The sequence below is a fragment of the Balaenoptera musculus genome, chromosome 14 (assembly GCF_009873245.2).
Source record: "Balaenoptera musculus isolate JJ_BM4_2016_0621 chromosome 14, mBalMus1.pri.v3, whole genome shotgun sequence".
NCBI lineage: Eukaryota > Metazoa > Chordata > Mammalia > Artiodactyla > Balaenopteridae > Balaenoptera > Balaenoptera musculus.
In genome coordinates this window covers 6,649,583-6,669,235 of record NC_045798.1, presented here as the reverse complement: position 1 = coordinate 6,669,235, position 19,653 = coordinate 6,649,583, and the positions used below count along the sequence as shown (strand labels likewise).

The 19,653-nt window shown below is 45.5% G+C and overlaps 2 protein-coding genes and 1 non-coding gene across 3 annotated transcripts in view; all 3 read left to right on the top strand.

Annotated features, from left to right (window-relative positions):
• Positions 1-2,598, top strand: part of ATP6V0A2 (ATPase H+ transporting V0 subunit a2) — a 35,830-nt gene extending 33,232 nt beyond the window's left edge. The window contains exons 19-20 of the mRNA XM_036874705.1: positions 620-791; positions 1,447-2,598. Coding sequence (XP_036730600.1) covers positions 620-791; positions 1,447-1,546 — 272 coding nt within the window. The 3' untranslated portion in view covers positions 1,547-2,598. The remainder of the gene's footprint in view (positions 1-619; positions 792-1,446) is intronic.
• Positions 2,599-5,040: 2,442 nt separating this feature from the next.
• DNAH10 (dynein axonemal heavy chain 10) overlaps positions 5,041-19,653 on the top strand; it is a 148,041-nt gene continuing 133,428 nt past the window's right edge. Inside the window, exons 1-5 of the mRNA XM_036874706.1 lie at positions 5,041-5,487; positions 9,055-9,126; positions 12,910-13,010; positions 14,127-14,235; positions 18,403-18,518. Of these exons, the coding sequence (XP_036730601.1) occupies positions 5,274-5,487; positions 9,055-9,126; positions 12,910-13,010; positions 14,127-14,235; positions 18,403-18,518 (612 nt within the window). The 5' untranslated portion in view covers positions 5,041-5,273. The remainder of the gene's footprint in view (positions 5,488-9,054; positions 9,127-12,909; positions 13,011-14,126; positions 14,236-18,402; positions 18,519-19,653) is intronic.
• TRNAE-CUC lies at positions 17,895-17,966 on the top strand. Its single transcript has one exon. It is a non-coding gene; the product is annotated as a tRNA-Glu (tRNA).

Below are 19,653 nucleotides of genomic sequence, written 5' to 3'. Positions count from 1 at the left end.
GAAAGGTCCCAGAACAACTGTAATTTTTCCCATTGACCATTAAGGATGCTTTGGACGGTCATTGTTCTGCTCCTGCATGACTGTGCAAAGACTGTGCTTGGGAAAACTACCAGATGATAGAGGTTTTTGTTGTTGTTGTTACATTGATATTTTTATAAGCATAGCCGCAAGTCTAGGACTTGCTGGCTGGAGGGGGTCCATCATCCTCATATTACAGAGGAGGAGACTGAAGCCCAGGGAGGGTTGGTGCTGGCGCAGGGTCACCCACCCGGTCAGTTAGTAGCCGAGTCAGGACTGACGCCCAGCTTCCCGCTGCCTGGCCCAGTGCTGCGTTGGGACAGAGCCAGCCGGACCCCTATGTGGGTCAGGATCTCTCACTGGCAGGCAGGCAGGCCTCTGATTTCTCTGGAATGTCAGGTCTTCCTCCGTGTTTGAGATGATCAAGTTGCCAGTTAACTTTTACGTGGGAAGCCGATTACGTCTATCTCATATGGGTGTGTATTTATTTTAGGGATAACAATTCAAAATTGTTTCAGAAGGAAACCCAGTCTAAGTAGCTAATCGAAGTGACTCACTGAAGGTGAACAGAAGTTAACTCTGCAGAATGCTTGCCTTGCAGAGTTGTCTGACGTGCTGTGGGCCATGCTGATGCGAGTCGGCCTCCGGGTAGACACGACCTACGGGGTCCTGCTCCTGCTCCCGGTCATCGCTCTCTTTGCAGTTTTGACAATTTTCATCCTTTTGATCATGGAAGGGCTTTCTGCATTTCTTCACGCCATCCGCCTCCACTGGTGAGTTTGGAATTTAGCTTTGGAACTGGTACTTAAAAAAAATCTAACACCCTCCTCCCCCAATACATTGCATATACGTGTAACAGTTCCAGTGATATGTGTATGTATACATATATTATTTAGGCTAGCTCTTCCCTTCCCGGGATTGGGATCTGTATTCCGATCCCCTGAGCTAAAATTGTATTTTGTTTCTGAGCTTTTGTCGCCGACACGTAAAAGCAAGTTTACGCTTGCTGAATAATTTTGTGTATTTCACACTTTCGATTCAGTTTGGGTCTGACAGGTTGCTTTATCTTATTGTAAACCATATTTCTTAATGTTTTACAGTGTATATCAGATTACTTGTCTGTGTATCCAGTTACTGAGGAGGGAGAGGTTCCTAATACTCATGTGTATGTCCATAGGGTGGGAGGTGACGTGAGGTGTCAGCGTTTTCTTCATGAGAAAGGCAACAAAGGGCCAGTGTGTGTGTGTATTTTATCTAAGTAAAAGTATTTGTGCCAAGAGCATGTATGGAATGAAGCAACTTCAGAAGCACAGGAACTTTTTTTTTTTTAACTTATAAATGTTGTTTTAAGAAATGTAGCAAGTGTTATTCAGAATCTTTCATTAATACATGGTTTTTTGTTTTGTTTTGTTTTGTTTGTTTTTTTAGGGTAGAATTTCAGAACAAATTCTACGTTGGTGCAGGCACCAAATTTGTTCCTTTCTCACTCAGATTACTTTCTTCGAAGTTTAGCGACGACATGGCATGATCATATTGCTGTATCCAACAAGCTTTCAGATTTAAGGAGAATTATCATGTTGTAGAATTTCCTTATGTTAAATTGACGATAGGAAAAATTCCATCTTCATTAACTGCCTTATGAGATAGCCAAATGATTCTGTAAGATATACCTCTTCCTCATATGTTAAATATTTTGTAAAGTTTCTCAATTTCAGATATAGAAATTTCTTTCAGTTTTTATGATGAGCAAATATAAGTTAATGCCAAAAGTTATGTTAAAGTTATTTTTAAAAATATAGGCTTGGGGGAGAGAAGCCAGTTTTGAATGGCTAATTGAAAATGGTCTTAAATACTTGATTCCTTTTCAACTTATTTAAAAAAAAACTAGAGTTATTCTGTCACCTGAAGTTGTCAGATAATATTTTCCAACAGCTGAAGTTAAGTAGTTTTTAAAAAAATTTAATGATGGTTAATCAAAAGATTCACATTTATTTTGCTTGGTTAAAAGTATGCAAACTTTTTTTATCGTATACTATCTAGAATTACAAGTAGAATTGTTTCTACGATTTTGTCTTGTTTTAATAATTGGAGAAAATGGGATAAAATAACATACAACAAATGGTTATCCCACTTGTATATTTTTTTAAGGACTCTTATCCTGTTATCCTTACATAAAACCAATTATGATAATTGTATGTTTGGGAAGATAAACTGTGTACTGAGCCTTAAAATCCAGTGTGACTATAGAAGATGTAATATGGATATGATTCGAACTTAGTGACCAGCTTGGCTGATGTTCCTGAACCAAAAGGGGTTTATACTGAGTGAAGGAAAGGTAAAAAGTAGTATTTTGTATATTTTTATAATAAAATATAAATTAAGATATTTTACCATGAAGAGGTTGCAACTATCCTTGAGAACAGTATAATTATAATGATTCACTTTCAGACTAATTCGAAATAAATGTCTAATAAAGGCATTTAGAGTTAAACTTTTAAAAACTATTTGAATCAGTTGAAAACCAATTCTTACTAAGCCATTAATGTATAATCTTCAGATTAAATTCATCTTTTCACTTGACATTTGAGTCAGTCCTGTTGAACATTTTGATCTGTCCTGTATTCTTGTAAATTATGTTCGTTTTTCATATTTTACTGTAATTGATTTTAGATAATTATTTTCAAAAAGAAACCTGCAGTATTTTCGCTTTCTTAACATTTTGAGTAACTCACGTGAAGAGGCCCGCTTGTCTCCTTCACCTTGGCTGGTGATAGAGAGTTTAGGGTTTTCATTACAAGCTAAGATCATGGTAGCCCTGAATTTAAGCGTATCTTTTCAGGTAATTTCAAGGCCTATTTGCTGAGAGGCATGAATTGAACATCATGACATAACTGTGACTCTGACATTAAACCTTTTAAATTGTAGTAAAGATTCCATGCTACTCCTCTCATATGAGATGCTGTCCCTCATAATATCAAACATAAAACGATGCTGATGAAACTCTTAAAAATGCTACTGCTGTCAACGTTAAGTTTCCTCAGAAAGGCACTTGGACACTTCTTTTGGGTGAATACGAAATCTGAATAATGCCTTCCAGGTTTCAAATGTGTCCCTCACAAGTTCTTATTTTTATTATTTTACTCCAAGATGGTAACTAATTCATCCTTAGGAAACCCACCATTTTAACTGACAAGTTAACTGACTAGTAAACAAGAGACGTACAGGATCTGCTAGAATTCTTTTCTGTCCCCATTGGCAGTTGTCACGGGGGCCACTTTTTAATTCCAGTGAACGCCTCTATCAGGGCATAGAACAGAGGGTGAAGAGTCACTTTTCAACTGAAACCTATGTAGTAGTTCTGTAGAACGTAATGGTATAAAAGACAGATTGTTAGTCCTAATTTTTGTGAAAGAACTCTCTAAAATTACAGTTTGATGGTGTCTTTTAGTCACCAAGGTAAATTTTCTTTCTTAATATAAAGCTACTGGTTCCAGTGTCATGTTACCAGAGCAGTTGCTCTGTTTTGTTTGTTAAGCTGTTTGGTAGAACTATTATGTATACAGTTCTTAAGACATAACTTCATTCCCTTGATAGCAGGCATGCAGAGGGAAAATGGTCAGTTGTCTGGATGATGCTAAGTTCATCTGTTTATTTTCCTAACACGAAAAGTCACGACTGCCGCGTCTTCCAGTTTTCATGCAGGTGTTCATCCTAACATAAAAATCCAAGGGCTTTCTTCAGTAAAATAGAGTTTGATTTCGCCCTGCAAGGGTGAAGAAGGTCCTGGTGGTGATGTGATTGTGCTGAGTTAAGGAGTGCAAAGGGGGTTTGATGGGGGTCACGCTGAGCCTGTGGGCTGGCAGTTTATTGTGGCTAGGACTTTGAGGAGACTCACCCTTCACTGAATGCCACTCTGTCCTCATTTCTGGAATGCGTATTTTATAACAACATTCTGATCTGAATTTTCGTTCTGCAGCAGTTTAAAAAGGCGTAGACTATAGGATAGGTAACTCTTATGTTTACGAATTAAAAATTCAGACACTTCAGGGCCTGATTCATTTTGGAAAACAGAAATAAAAATAACTTCAACTGTTCTGCAGTCTGCATTTAAAAACAACTTTATTAAAAATTTAAAGCCAGGTTTGCTTGTATGCCATCTGGTATATCTCCAGCACGGTTATTAAGAAATCTTAATTCAAGATGATGAAAATAAGACAGTTCGGAGTAGTGATTTTCCAACAGCCAGGCCAATGATGCTGAACTTTGGTTTAGAATTTTAAGAAATACTTAGAACATTCCACCTGTTCCTTGATGGGAAAATCCAATAAGAAGGCTAGGTTCTTAGGGTCAGCCCAGTAATCTAGGGGCTTAATGAGGGAAAACGACTGAACAAGTTAAAGATCCACAGATGTATGAAGGGACAAATTTGCATCTTCCTATCAGTATTGAACTTCCCTTTACTAATGAAAAATAAATATATCTCTATTTTTGAAACGTGGGTGTTTTGCTTTATTAGGCTTTGGATTGGCTACAAAGCCGAAGAGCTCGGCTTCTCCTACTCTGTAGCCAGTGTCCCTTCTTGGGGCTCCCCCTTCCCTGATCCTGGTACACCAGAAGGAGCTTGCCCCTTCTTGGGAATCTTCGCCGTGTATTTGCTCTTCTGACGCCCTTTGATCCATAGCGACCCGAGGGTTCAGACTATAGTCCTTTTGCCTCGCGTCCAACTTTGCCTCTACCACCTCCGAGATACCGTGACCTTGTCTGTCACGTATCTTGCCACTGTTTCCTTATCGACAAAGCGGGCAGGACAGTCGCAGACGCGGTGGCGGTGAGAATCACAGGAGGCCTTGCGCATGCAGCACTTACAAGGCTCCTGGCGCACCTCCAGGTCTGCAGTCGGCTGCCTTCCTACACGTCTTTCCGTCCCAGGGGCTTGCGTGCGGCCGTCCAGCTCATCTCGGTCCTCCCAGGAGGAAGGGGGCGCCCATCCGGGGGAAGAGGCCCGGCCCCCCTCCGCGCGCAGGCTGGGGCGCCGCGGCCCCTCCCCGGGCGCTCCGCGCCACCTTCCCGGGTGCCGCTTCGCGCTTCTGTGAGCGCGGGACCCGGGTGCAGGGGCGCCCGGAGACCGTGGGTCCCCGCGCCCGCTGCGGCCGTTGCCGGGGCGCCCGTTGCTAGGGGCGCCGTTGCCACAGACGCCCGCCCGGCGCTCTGCTCCCTGAGCCCGGTGCTGCGGTTGCTGCCGGCTCTGCGGCGCCATGGACGACCTGCGGGTGCTGTGGATGCGCGACCGAGTGTACACCGCCTTCGGCATCACAGACCCCCAGCTCTTCGAGGAGTTGCTGAACCGCAACGACGGCGAGGTCGAGGACCTCATCCTGCACTTCCTCAACCAGACCAGCGACGAGGAGGGCGCCTCGACTCTCTTCTTCTACCGCAAGGTGGTGCCCGAGGAAGTGGAGGTGGAGATCGGTGAGCCCCGCGGCCGCCCTCCCGCCGCGCCCCCTCCTGCCCCGTTCCCGGCCTCACCACCGCGGGGACTGCAGACCCCCGCCCACCCCGCTCTTGGCCTCCCGTGCCGTCCGCAAATGCGTATTGTCGCCCACCGTGTGCAGGCACAGTCCAGCCACTGGGTGAACTGGACAAGCCCACTTGGAAAGTCGGACCTTGAATGAATAACCACAGCAAACACTCATTTAGCGCTTACTCTGTGCCAGGTACAGTTCCAAACGCGTATATCAGCTATTAATCCCATGACGTGGGTGTATTGTTATCCCATTTTACAGATGAGCAAGCTGTGGCACAGAGAGGGTTAACTAGCTCACCCACACAGGTCACATAGTAAAGGCTCAGAAGACTATGTGTCGCTGTCCAATGACGTGTCATAGACGGACAGAGAAGTGGCCCAGGGGCTGAGAGGGTCAGTTCATCCTCACGCTCTCAGATGGTGACAGGGTCTCCCAGAGGTGGAGAAGCGTGCCCCTTCCTATTTTCCCAGGCTCCCGACGTGCTATTGTAAAGTAACACCAAAACAAGGTTTTAAAAAAATTACAGTAGATTTAAACGTTTATGTTGAACAATTTAGCATTTTAAATAAAAATAATGACAGTGACTGATGCCCAGAACCTTCTGTGGAGGTGGCTGGTCCAGCCCAGGGACACAGAGATGGCCTGGGTGGGGGGGGAGGGGGAGACAGGACAGAGTGCAGGGGACACTCAGAAAGGAGACTGAGAGACACACAAGTTCTCTCCCAGTAGGAGCACCAGTATCAGTGCAGCTGTCACGGACCGGGTTTGTGTGATGTGTCCCATCAATGTCAGTCTCCTGTGCTAGTGTCACATCTTCACGAACTTCTGGATCCCCTACAGGACCTTTCACAGGGTGGGATGGCAGAGCCAGGCAGAACTTTTTTTTTCTTAAAAGGTTGTAGGCACATTTATTTTAAATGTACATTCTTTGCACAAAATAATACACATATTCACTGTAGAAAAATCCAAGCCCATAAATAAACAATAACAAATGGCAAATGACACCCAGAGGGATGACCCTCGTAACATTTGGAATCTAACTCTATCCCCCCCTCCCTTCCCCAGCAGACCTTTGGACCTGGATGTTACATTATAATAGGACCTTGAATTTAGACTCTCATGATCACCAAGTGAAATTCTGGATACAAAGATGCACTAACAGGATTGACTATTTTACATGTACCATATTTCAGTAACCCTGACTTTGTATACTTAAAAATATATATATACCAAGACCCTAAGAAATGAATGCGACTTGGACTTCTTGTGACCTCTGAGGGCTTCTGTTAATAGTTCGTGGCTGTTTTCTGTGCTGTGTATACTACCACATGTTCAGCCCGGTGTCTCCTGGCAGGATGCCCCCGTTCTATGTGGAAGGAGATTTTAGTCTCACTTCCGAGGGTCCCCCTGCTTAATTCCTCCAAAGTGTCCTCGGAAATCCTCCGAGCACTATGTCTGTTTCTGGTCTGTCTCTAACCCACCCCTCAGCGCACCCCAACGTTCTTCCCCTCCTTTTCTGGGTCTTCTCACTGTCATCACATCTTGAGAATGGCAGTGTATTCCCTGCTGAGGATGCCGGCCCCAGAAACTCAAAGCTACTGCTCCTGGGGGCACTAGAATGGTGTTGAGTGTTGGGGGTTGGGTTCTGGACAGAGGTGGGGAGACGGGACCTCCTCCCCAGCTCCGGGTTTCAAGTTGTCACTCACCCTCTGCTTATTAAGCCTGCAGACTTACAAAGACCCTTGGACAGTTTTATTGGATCCTTTATGGGGTCTCTGGTTGTCCAGAGGACCTGGAGTGGGGCCAGTGCATGTCCCTTCATCCCTCTTTTCTCTCTATTTCTGCCTCTCCCCTGGTCAAGACTTCTCTCTGCTCCTGGTTAAAAATTATTTGAATGGAGACAGATGCTGGCAGGGTGGTCTTGAGGAAAGAGGGGTGTCTAGACCAGCAGCAGCTAGTCCAAGATGCTGTTCTAATAGCTAAGCATGTGTTGTTTCTTGAAATAACAAAATGGAATCATCCTGTCCATATCACTTAATAACTTGCTTACATTTTTACACAGTAATTTTTAGAAATTGCAAAATTACACAGTAATTTAAAAATTACACGGTATTAAGTAATTAATACTTACTTCCAGTAAGTATTACTGGAAGATGTTCTCTTAAAAATTCACATAACATAGAATTTAGAAACACAGAAAATAAAAAGTGAAAAGATAATCCTTCACTCTTCCCTCAACCCTGCTCCCATTCCTATAAGTAACCACTAGTGGTAGTTTGGTGTATATCCTGCCAGATCTTTTCTCAGATCAATCTATCTGTCTATCTATCTATCTATCTGTCATCATTTATATCTTTCCAGATAATGGTATGTATACAATGATAATATGTAGATATATATAGAGTTCCTGAAATCATAAATAAGATCACTCTTTATATAGTATGTTGTGACTGGTCCTCCCTCAAAGATATCTTGCAGAATTTTTCATGTCAGTACCTGTAGATCTATGTAACTTTATAGATGCACCATATTTTATTTATCCATTCCCTAATAACTGGACATTTATCTTTCCGCAGTATTTTATTTTACACACAACGTCACAATGTGCGTCTACCTTTGTACGCTTTCGGTATTTCGTGGGAGAGATTTCTAAAAGTGGAACCGTGGGTTAGGCGGGTGCGTGCATTTACAGCTTGGATGGGTCCTGCCAAACTGCTCTCTTGAATGGCCCTCCCAGTCCACACCTGGCAACGGTGATGAGGTGTCCATTTGCCAACATCCTTGCCAACATTGGGTATTATCGTTAAAATTTTTGCCAACCCCATAGATGAAAGGTGGATGCACTTCCTCGTTCTCATGTACATTTGTATCATAATTAGTGGAGTTGAGCCTCTTTTTTTATGCATGATGGTCATTTATATTTCTTTGGGGTGCTTGTAACTATGTGATCATCCTGTGTCCTTCATCTCCCTGGAGAATTTGCACAAATCTTTCTTTCATGTCCCTTAAGGCTGTTTCCAGTAACTGGGATGTTTCTGTGGGACTGTGTGTTGGTTCGCAAACCACCGCCATACACGGAGGGCAAGGAGAGACCAGAGAAAGAGGCAGCCACTCCGGATCAGTAGGTGGCGGTCTTGGGCGTGGCTGGCCGAGATCACTGCCCGCCCGCCGGCATCTAAGAGTTTATAGAGAGGCCTTCCCGGGGTTCAGGCACCCACACTGTCTGGCGGTCTCAGCCACACCTGATCTCTCCAGGTGCATTCTTGAGACGGCTCTCGTGGTGGGCATGGTGGGCAGGGTGGGCGTCCCCAGGACAGGGCAGGGGCAAGGGGCCTCCGATTGCCCGGGGTCAGCTCGCGGGTCGGGCAGTGGTCCTGTCTTGTCGATGACTTCCTCCAACTGACCGTAAAGGCACGACTCTCCCGGGGCCACGGACCAACCCTCAGGGCCAAGGAGAGCAGTGGAACAGTTACGTTTTTTTTTTTTTCTTTTGCTTTATGTGGCTATAAAGACGCCGAGATTCCTAGCCCGTCTGAGGAGGAAGAAGAGGAAGAAGAGACCCAGTCGGCGGATAGAGCATCAGGTCTGGAATTGGGGGTGAGCGGCACTGGGGGGCATGCGTCCGGAGGGAGGGGTCCGCGTGCCCAGATGAGAATCAGTTTCTGCTTTTTACTTTTGTGAAGCTGCGACTTGGTAAGAAGTACAAGGAGAAAGTGCTGGGTGTGCATGGGTTCATTATTAACTACCTGGGGCTGCCATAACCAAGGACCACAGACTGGGTGGCTTAGAACAACAGCACTGCCTTGAAGGAGACAGTGCAGAGGCTACAAGTTCAAAATCAAGGTGTGGGCAGGCCCTGGGGGAGGATCCTTCCTGGCCTCCCCCAGCTTCTGGTGGCTGTAGGCTTCCTTGATGTTCCTTGGCTTGTAGACACGTCCCTCCAATCTATGCCTCTGTCGTCACATGGTTGTCTGCCCTGTGTGTGTGTATGTGTATATGTGTGTGTATGTGTGCGCGCGTATGCGTGCATGTGTGTGCATGTGTGTATGCGTGTATGTATGTGTATGTGTGCACACATGTGTGTGTATGTGTGTGAATGTGTGTATTTGTGAATGTGTGTATTTGTGTGTGTGTTTGTGTGTATGTGTGAATGTGTGTATTTGTGTGTGTGTTTGTATGTATACATGTGTGTATATATGTTTGTATGTGCGTGTGTATGTGTTTTAATATATAGCGTATGTGTGCATGTGTGTATGCGTGTATGTGTGTATGTGCGTGCGTGTATGTGTGATTGTGTGTATGTGTGTGTATGTGTGTATGCATGTGTGTGTGCGTGTATGTGTGTGACTGTGTGTATTTGTGTGTATGTGTGTTTGTGTGTATACGTGTGTGTATGTGTGTGTGTGTGTGTGTGCGTGTGTGTGTGTGTGAATCACCTCCTTTCTCTCATAGCAACACCAGTCATTGGATTCAGGGACTACCCTCTCCACTATGACCTGTTGACGAAAATAATAAACAATCAATAATAAGAATAGAAAAGATTTTTATTCGAGCCAAACTGAGGACTATAGCCTGGGGCCGGCTTCCCAGGTTACTCTGAGAAGCTGCTCTGGGGAAGCAGGGTTTTCAGCACAGTTTTATATCTTGTCAGAACAAAGAACATTAAACAAGTCAGGGATACATTTCTTCAAGGTTTCAAAAAACAAACAAACAAAAAAACCAACAGACCAGCATGTACATGTACAGCACATACAGCAAGGCCTTGGCACCTGGGAAGGGAGTCGTATTATCAAAGGAGGACCAGCGCTGGCATCCCAGGAAGGGAGGCATTTAATCTTTATTTTTTATTTATTAAAAATATTTTTTCATTGGGGTATAATTGATTTACAATGTTGTGTTAGTTTCTGCTGTGCAGCAAAGTGAATCTGTTATACAAACACATATATCCACTCTTTTTTAGATTCTTTTCCCCTGTAGGCCATTACAGAGTATTGAGTAGAGTTCCCTGTGCTATACAGTAGGTCCTTATGCGTTATCTGTTTTATATATAGTAGTGTGTATGTGTCAATCCCAATCTCCCAATTTATCCCTCCCTCCCTTACCCGCCCCGGTAACCATATGTTTATTTTCTACATCTGTAACTCTATAATCTTTACTTTCAACATGGACAATCTTTACTTCTGGTCAGTGTGCCCTTTTGTTTAATAATTAAAGCAGATGTACAATCTCTGTTTGATAGGCCACATACAAGCTATTTAAGTTAGCATCAAATCCAAGTGAACTCACGTAGAAGCCAGAACGACTTCTCTGTATCTCAATATGTGAACGTTTATTTTATCAGACCTCATCTTAACTAATTATATCTGCAAAGACACTGCTTCCAAATACGGTCACATTCTGAGGTTCTGGGTGGACACGAATTCGGGGCGGGGGGGGTGGCACCCTTCCACGCAGAACAGCACATAACATAAAAACACCCAGGCTTGCACGGCAGTGTCTCTGACAGCTCAGCCAAGAGCGCACGGCGTGGGCTGTGTAGAGAAGGCTTCCACTGTGCCAGCTACAGATGCCATTTCTTTGGGCGAATCTGAGGCCCGAGTCGAGGCTTTTGCCGCTAAGGAATTGAAATGTCTACGTTAGAGAGGTTGCTGTGACACTCCCGGCTGGGCCGTGACACTCGGTCCCCCGCAGGCTTTGAGTTACTTTCCTGTAGTGATGAAGCAGCCGTGGCTGCATGCGTTGACCCTGTTCTCTGGGCTGCGTTCTCAACCAGGGGTGATTTTGGCCCCCAGGGGCATTTCGTGATGTCTGGAGACATTTTTGGTTGTCACAGCTAGAGGGCAGGGGCTCCTGGCATCTCATGGGTTGAGGCCAGGGGTGCTGCCAAACGTCCTACGACGCTCAGGTCTGGCCCTTACGACACGGAACGTTCCAGCCCCAAGTGCCGGAAGTGCTGAGACGGAAACCCTGCTCCGGACCATCACGTCGTCACCGGAGCTAAACAGCCCCCTTCCTCCCGAAACTCACCTTCACTTACAGCAGCAGAAGCTGTGGGTTAGACACTGCACTTTACCAAGATCCTGAGTATTTGAAAACCAGAGAGGAAAAGGGATTGGGGCGATGCGCAGTGTTTCCTATAGTCATCTTAGTTTTTTCAGAAGAATTTATTTTTCACCACGACATAATCCCCTCCCTAGTAAAGATTGGGGGAGGGGAGAGGGAGGACTACATGTTTAGAAATGCAGACCATCCGTTCTTACTGAGACTTGTCTAGGTTGGATTTTGATAAGGCAGACGGTGGTCATGAGGGCCACAGCCACGTTTACTGATGGTTTCCTGCTTTGGCACCAATAAATCCATGATCAGGAAAGACTTGGGAGAGAGGAGGCTGCTTGAGAAAAGGGTCAGGAAACTCTTCTCTGACACAGCAAATTAACGTTCCTTCCAAGTGTATTTTTTTCTTTTCTTTTCTTTTTATCGTGGTAAAACGTATGTAACATGAAATACCATTTTAACCATTTCTAAGCATACAGCTCGGTGGCATTGAGTATACCCATCAGTGTATTTCTGAGTCCAGGCTGTTGCTCTTGCTGTAATAATGCTGCTTCTCCCGGCCGTAGACTGTTTCCTCTGCCAGCCAGCGTGCCCGACACTCCGCCAACCTATAATCGAATCCTCCCGAGTCTGACCCAGTAGATGTTATTGTCCCAGTTTATGGATGAGAAAACCCATTGCAGAGAGGATTCCGACCCCACACGTTGATTTGATTCCAAAGTCGCACTGACTTTGTCCAGTGCCTTTCGAAGGAAGAGCCAAACAGTTTGGGAAAGCTCTCCCTTCTCTGCAGGCTTCGTCAGAAGCTCTCAGGGCTGTGACTGGCAACTGTGAGGTTTCCAGGTCCACGTCGATAACCGTGGACTTGCAAGGCATACATACGTTCATTTTATTTAGATTACTTTTCTTTCCGTCCCCCATCAGTTTCAAGTTTTATAGTGAAAAAGGAGTAGATGCTAACATGTTAACTATAAGTCTCATCCTAAGGATAAACCCCCCCCTTTTAAGTAAAAATCTCAGAGAAGTCACTCATTGGACCCTGTAGCTGGAACACGCACACACATGCACACATGCACACACGCACGTGTTAAATTTCCAACTGAGGACCCATCAAAACTGCAGCACAACTCTCCTAATTATAATGTAAGTCAAGGCTTCAGTAGGATTTGTTTGTAAAAAATGTACGTTCAGCTTTTTGATTATGTGCCGATTGAATGAAATATGCTGTTGTCCAAGATGCAGGTCTGGTCTTGATGGTAGGAAAACTCATTTTCCAAGTATTTCATCTCATGCATTGAATCATGTTTTGCAGCTAAGAATTTGCAGCTGAGAACGTATTCCATACCTCAGCCTTCCACTGGCCTAGAGGGTGAAGAAATGGACCAAGAAAGGGTAGAGAACCCCCATGTCAAAGTACGCATGGCTCTTTCTCCTCTTGGGTGGGGTAATGGGAATTTCACGCCCTCGGATGAGTCTGGGTAACCGACACAGCTCATACAAGGAACGTATTGTATTGGAGTGGAGATGATAGAATCCTGTGTCTGGGGGTCCCCGAGATCACCCTCGGATTGAATGATTTGCCACAATGACTCACAGGACCCAGGAAAGCTTTTATACTCATGGTTATAGTTTATTTCAATGAAAGGGTGCAAATTAGTATAAACAGAGAACAAGGCACACAGGGCAGAGTCCAGGAGAAAATAGGCACAAGTTGTCCTTTCCAAGTGGGGCTTCAAGGACAGCATTCATTCTCGCAGGAGCCATGTGTGACAACACGTAGGACATTGTGCCAATCAGGGGGGCTCACCCAAGCCTTGGTGTCCAGGGTTTTTACTGGGGGTCAATCACGTAGGTGTGAAGTGCCCACAGTTAGTCTGCAGCGCCCCCCGGCTGCCCCAGAGGCCAAACTGATGCGGGGTGACCCAGGGCCCCAGGGCCCCAGGGCATTCAGCATAAATCATGTTGTTAGTGTAAACTCTGCAGCATGACCCAAGGCCCCAGGTATACAGAGCTGCTCAGATCAGCCAGGATGTTCCAAAAGCTTAGAGGTCATCACCCAGCAGCCGGTTCCGGGCTAGTCTTGAGAACCTTTGGAATGTGCAGGGTTTGGACAACCCAGGCCTGCTGAGTTAACCATTTACTGCACAAATCCCAGGGAGGGAGCCTAAAGTTAGGATGTCAACACATTTGGCCTGAGCTGTGCTAAATGAAATTAGGTTCAGCTGCTCTGTGAATATGCCTCCCCACAAAATACCCGAATTCAGAACAGGTTTGTTGCAATTTGTGGCCCAGAAAAGCTCGATCTGGGCATTTCCCAGGTCACTTTCTTCAAGTGTAGCTGCAGTGGCCAGTTGGTGAAAGAGTCAGGCTTAGAGTTCAGCGTCTGGGTGAATTTCAGCTCATGAGTGTGGTCTGCTGGGAAATGAGTTCAGCAGTGCGTGGAGTGGAGAGCTCAAGTGTACGTGAATATTAGGTGATTTGGATGCACGGTTGTATCTCCACGTGACTTTTTTGTTCCCCGTGTTTCAGAAAACTGTTAAGCAAATCGTGGAAAAGACATATCTCCATGTGCTTCGTACTCCTGTTCCTGAGGAGTTTCTGAACCAGAATGTGGTATATTTTCTCAGAAATACAAAAGGTACCTTTCCAGCATGAGCGTGTGTGAGTGTGGGTGTGCATGCACGTGCGTGTGTATATGTCTGAGACTCATTTTTAATTTTTACATGTCCTTGAGAAGATAGCTTTTTTATCAGTACTGTCAATCCTCATTATTCATGGATTCCATATTTGCAAATTCAACGACTCACTCAAAAATTTTAAACTCCCAATCAGTATTTCGATGCTTTCATGGTCATTTAAGGACATATACAGAGTGGGGAAAATTTGAGTCACCCAACACTCATGGACCCTGCTGAGGTTGGGCAAGGCCGTGCACTGCCTTCTTATTTCATTGAATGCTATAAACAAGTGTCTTTATTGTGCTCTGTTTAGTACCACAGTTTTCTAATTTTTGTGGGGTTTTTGGGTGATTTCGCTGTTTAAAATGTCCCCAAGGAAGGTCCTGAAGCGCTGGCTAGCGCTCAGAGAACAGGAAGGCTGTGATGTGCCTGGCAGAGAAAACTCGTGTGTTACCTAAGCTTCGTTCAGACGTAAGTAATGGTGCTGTTGGCCATGAGTTCAATGTTAGTGAATCAACAGTAGTGTTAAATAGGTGTCTTTAAACGGAATCACACATAAAGAAGGTTATATACAGGCAGACCTCGTTTTATTGCGCTTTGCAGATACTGCATTTTTATTTTTTACAAACTGAAGGTTGGTGGCAGCCCTGTGTGGAGCAAGTCTATCAGGGCCATTTTTCCAACAGTATTTGCTCACCTTATGTCTCTGTGTCACATTTTGGTGATTCTCTCAATATTTCAAACTTTTTCATTATTTATTATATTCGTGATAGTGATCTGTGATCAGTGATCTTTGAAGTTACTCCTAGGATGCACTGAAGGCTCAGACGATGGTTAGCATTTTTTAGCAATAAAGTTTTTTCTTTTCATTTTTTGGCCGTGCCACACGGCATGTGGCATCGTAGTTCCCCAACCAGGGATCAAACCTGTGCCCCCTGCAGTGGAAGCGAGGAGCCCTCACCACTGGACCTCCAGGGAATTCCCAGCAATAAAGTATTTTTAAATTAAGGTATATACATTGTTTTTTTTAGACATAATGCTATTGCACAGTTAATAGACTACAGCATAGTGTAAACATACTTTTGCACTGGGAAACCAAAAAATGCGTGTGACTCGCTTTATTGCGATATGCGCTTTATTGTGATCTGGAATCGAAACCACAGTATCTCCGAGGTCTGCTTACATTGATGGTTGATGAAAATGTTGTGACCAGAGGTTCACAGGAACCTAGACCCGTATTTCCTGTAGGAACAATGGCTCAGCATCCAGTAATTCTGTGTTCGTGGTGACTTCATAGAACATAACTACTGCAAATAATGAGACTTGACTGCATTGATATCATCTTAGTTCTATTTATAACAATTAGAGGGAGATTCAAAATGACGTCACCCTGAGTTATAAGACGAGTTTTGGTGGGCTTTCTCCACGTTACTGTGTGATTTTATTTTATTTCATTTTTTTAAATGTTTTGGCCGTGCCTCGTGGCAGGTGGGATCTTAACTCCCCGACCAGGGATCAAATGTGCACCCCCTGCATTGCAAGCGCAGTCTTAACCACTGGACCTCCGGGGAAGTCCCGGCTGTGTGATTTTTTTTTTTTTTTTAGACGGAGGTGCCACTCAGAAGCCAAGTTCATCCTGCAGGGTAACTTCTTGGCTGGATGTTCCCGCTGTGCATTCCCACTGCACTGCCCAAGTGATTGTTCTCTGGTCTCTTCTGACCCCTTGCTCTTCCTCTTGCCGTATTCCATCCAGGCTGACTCTCCACTCTCTCTGACTGCGCTTCCCCCATTTCTTCTGCCGTTGCCTCTACCTCCCAACCTGTGCATAGCATACCCTCAATTCTAGAACAAACATTCTGTTGCTTTTCTTTTCATTTTTTGAACTTTGATGGCCCTTTGGATCCCGACCTCACCGCTAAGCTCTGAGCTCCTGTAATTCGTTCTTCCCAAGTGAGTGGGAATAAGAAGAAAGATGACAGATAGAGGCTCAGCATTAAACAGCGACTCCCGTCACAGTTCTTGTCCGGGGAGGGGCCAATCTCAGCTCAGTGCTTCCCTTTTTTTTTTTTTTTAATATTTTATTTATTTATTTATTTATTTATTTTTGGCTGTGTTGGGTCTTCGTTTCTGTGCGAGGGCTTTCTCTAGTTGCGGCAGGCGGGGGCCGCTCTTCATCGCGGTGCGCAGGCCTCTCACTATCGCGGCCTCTCTTGTTGCGGAGCACAGGCTCCAGACGCGCAGGCTCAGTAGTTGCGGCTCACGGGCCCAGTTGCTCCGCAGCATGTGGGATCTTCCTAGACCAGGGCTGGAACCCGTAGTGCTTCCCTTTTTAAAATTTATTTATTTATTTATTTTTGGCTGCACTGGGTCATCGTTGCTGCGCGTGGGCTTCCCCTAGTTGCGGTGAGCGGGGGCCACTCTTCGTTGCGGTGCGCGGGCTTCTCATTGCGGTGGCTTCTCTTGTTGCGGAGCACGGGCTCTAGGCGCACGGAGTTCAGTAGTTGTGGCACAGGGGCTTAGTTGCTCCGCGGCATGTGGGATCTTCCCGGACCAGGGATCGAATCCGTGTCTCCTCCATTGGCAGGCGGATTCTTAACCACTGCGCCACCAGGGAAGCCCAATGCTTCCCTTTTAACAGTAATCACAACCCAATACAGTAAGTCCCCTACATACGAATGAGTTCCGTTCTGAGAGTGCGTTTGTAAGTCCGGTTGGTTCGTTAAGTCCAACAAAGTTAGCCTAGGTACCCAACTAACACAATTGGCTATATAGTACTGCACTGTATTAGGTTTATAATACTTTTCACACAAATAATACATAAACAAACACAAAAAATAAGGAAAGCAGTTTTAATCTTACAGTACAGTCCCTTCAAAAGCACAGTAGTACAGTACAGCAGCTGGCATCCAGGGGCTGGCATCGAGTGAACAGGCAGGAAGAGTTACTGACTGGAGGAGGGAGGAGGGTGGGAGATGGTAGAGCTGAAGGATCATCAGCAGTGGGAGATGGAGGGCAGGCTGCAATTGCACTCATGCCTGACGTTGATGGCGCAGGGTCTGGTTCCTTGCTGGAACCAGATGCACGTTCGCACCTTTGAAAGTTCTCCACCTGAAGGTTCGTATGTAGGGGACTTACTGTAACAACAATAATCAGCTTTGGGCAGGGCGGGAACGGCATTTACCCCGGCTTTATTACTGTTTACTCTCATCATATTTTTTTTTACAGTTATCTTTCACTGATGTCAAGCTTTCTTTTTTTTTTTCATACTTAGTTTTTACATAGTTTCCCTTTAAGTAAATTTATTTCAGTAAAGAAGCATCTGATAGAAAGAAACCTATTAGGCAAAGAGTGGTGCGCATCTACACAGATGCAGGGAAAGGCATGTAGGCTGAAGCTTGTGAAATAATTGCAGTTGATATGTTTGCTGTGTTTCCCAGTTAGATTGAGAGAAGGGTCCAAGGGACCTTTAAAGTGTCTACCGAGCTGATTGGTGCTGACTGATTTTTTGATCAGGGGGATGGTGGGGAGATGGGGAGGGAGTGAGTGCACATCAGAGAAAACCTGGCCGAGAGGTAGACTGTTCCCAAACTTGTCTTTTAAAACCCCATGACTTGGGAATTCCCTGGTGGTCCAGTGGTTAGGACTCGGCGCTCTCACTGCCGGGGCCCGGGTTCGATCCCTGGTCGGGGAACTAAGATCCTGCAAGCTGTGCGGTGTGGCCAAAAAATGAAGAAAAAAACAACAAAAAACCACCCAAAAAGCCCATGACTTGAAAGGTACTTTGGTGATGAATTGGGGAGGCATGGCTGGGAGTGGGGAGACAGAGCAAGCAAGGAGCCCAAGAAACGTTTCTAGAAAATCCAAAGTGTTTCTATCCTTGTTCAGCTGTAGACGCTCCAACTAGATCAGCTCGTGTGTGTGGCTCTTGGGTGCTGCTTGTGTGAACCTCTGAACCACAGCACGACCCTCAGCGTGTATTTGTTTCTCAGTGAGCGCATATCCTGACCTGTGCCTGGAACGTTCCTTTGTAGTTACTTGCGGAGGAGCAGCTGGTTCCCGTACACTGGGAAATGTTAGCTGTGTCCACTTCCCTCCTCATTTCATTCCCCAAATCTGTTCCTGTTTAGAGACCATCTCTGAGGCGACAGACATGAAGGAAGCTCTGGAAATTATGCCCAAAACACTGGAGTATGGAATTATAAATTCACATGTGCTTGGTCTCCTGAAGGATATTATATGTCAGGTAAGTACAGACGGAAAAAAGAATCTCAGCACTGTTTAAGAGTAAGGCCATCTGGGCTTCCCTGGTGGCGCAGTGGTTGAGAATCTGCCTGCCAATGCGGGGGACACGGGTTCGAGCCCTGGTCTGGGAAGATCCCACATGCCGCAGAGCAGCTGGGCCCGTGAGCCACAACTACTGAGCCTGCGCATCTGGAGCCTGTGCTCCGCAACAAGAGAGGCCGCGATAGTGAAGAGACCCGCGCACCGCGATGAAGAGTGGCCCCCGCTTGCCACAACTAGAGAAAGCCCTTGCACAGAAACGAAGACCCAACACAGCCAAAAATAAATAAATAAATATTAAAAAAAAAAAAGTGATATTTAAAAAAAAAAAAAAAAAAAAAGAGTAAGGCCATCTAATTCACTGATTCCACGAAGAGGTGGTCAGCAGCTCTTAGATTCCAGGTGCTGTCATGGGCCCTGGGGACAGGGGAGCAGTGAGCAGTCCAGATGACAGCCCTGTGCTATGGGAGCTTATACTGGGGGAAAGACACCAAACACCAACACATAAACTGGAAAATATCAGGTAGTGACAGGTGGCATTAGGAAAATAAACCCTAGTAATGTGATAGAAATGACCTGTTCATGCGTGTGTGCATGCGTGTGTGCATGCGTGTGTGTGTGTGTGTGTGTGTGCAGGGGGTGGTGGTAAGGGACGACCTTGGTGGGGAGGTGACATCGGAGCTTTCTTTATAGACAACCAATAAAATAGCCCATAAGCAGCCTTATTCACTAATGATAAGTTATTAGGGATATGTAATAGGGTGGGACTGAGGTGGTCAGGAAAGACCCCTCTGAGGAAGTGGCATTGAATTGAGGGGGGAATGAGGTGAAGGCATCAGACATGTGAGGATCTGCAGGAAGAGCATCCTGGGCAGAGAAAACAGCACATGCAAAGGTCCTGAGGCAGGAGCAGACTTAGCTTGCTCCAGACACAGAAGGATGACCAGTGCAGCTGGAGAGTAGTGAGGGAAGTTTGGAAAGGAAGGTAGGTTTGAAGCACGGGAATAAAATGATCTGGTTTGCATTTTTCTTCTGGCCGTTGTGTGAACAACATATGCAGGGGCAAGAGCGTATGGGACCAGTAGACCTAATAGCAG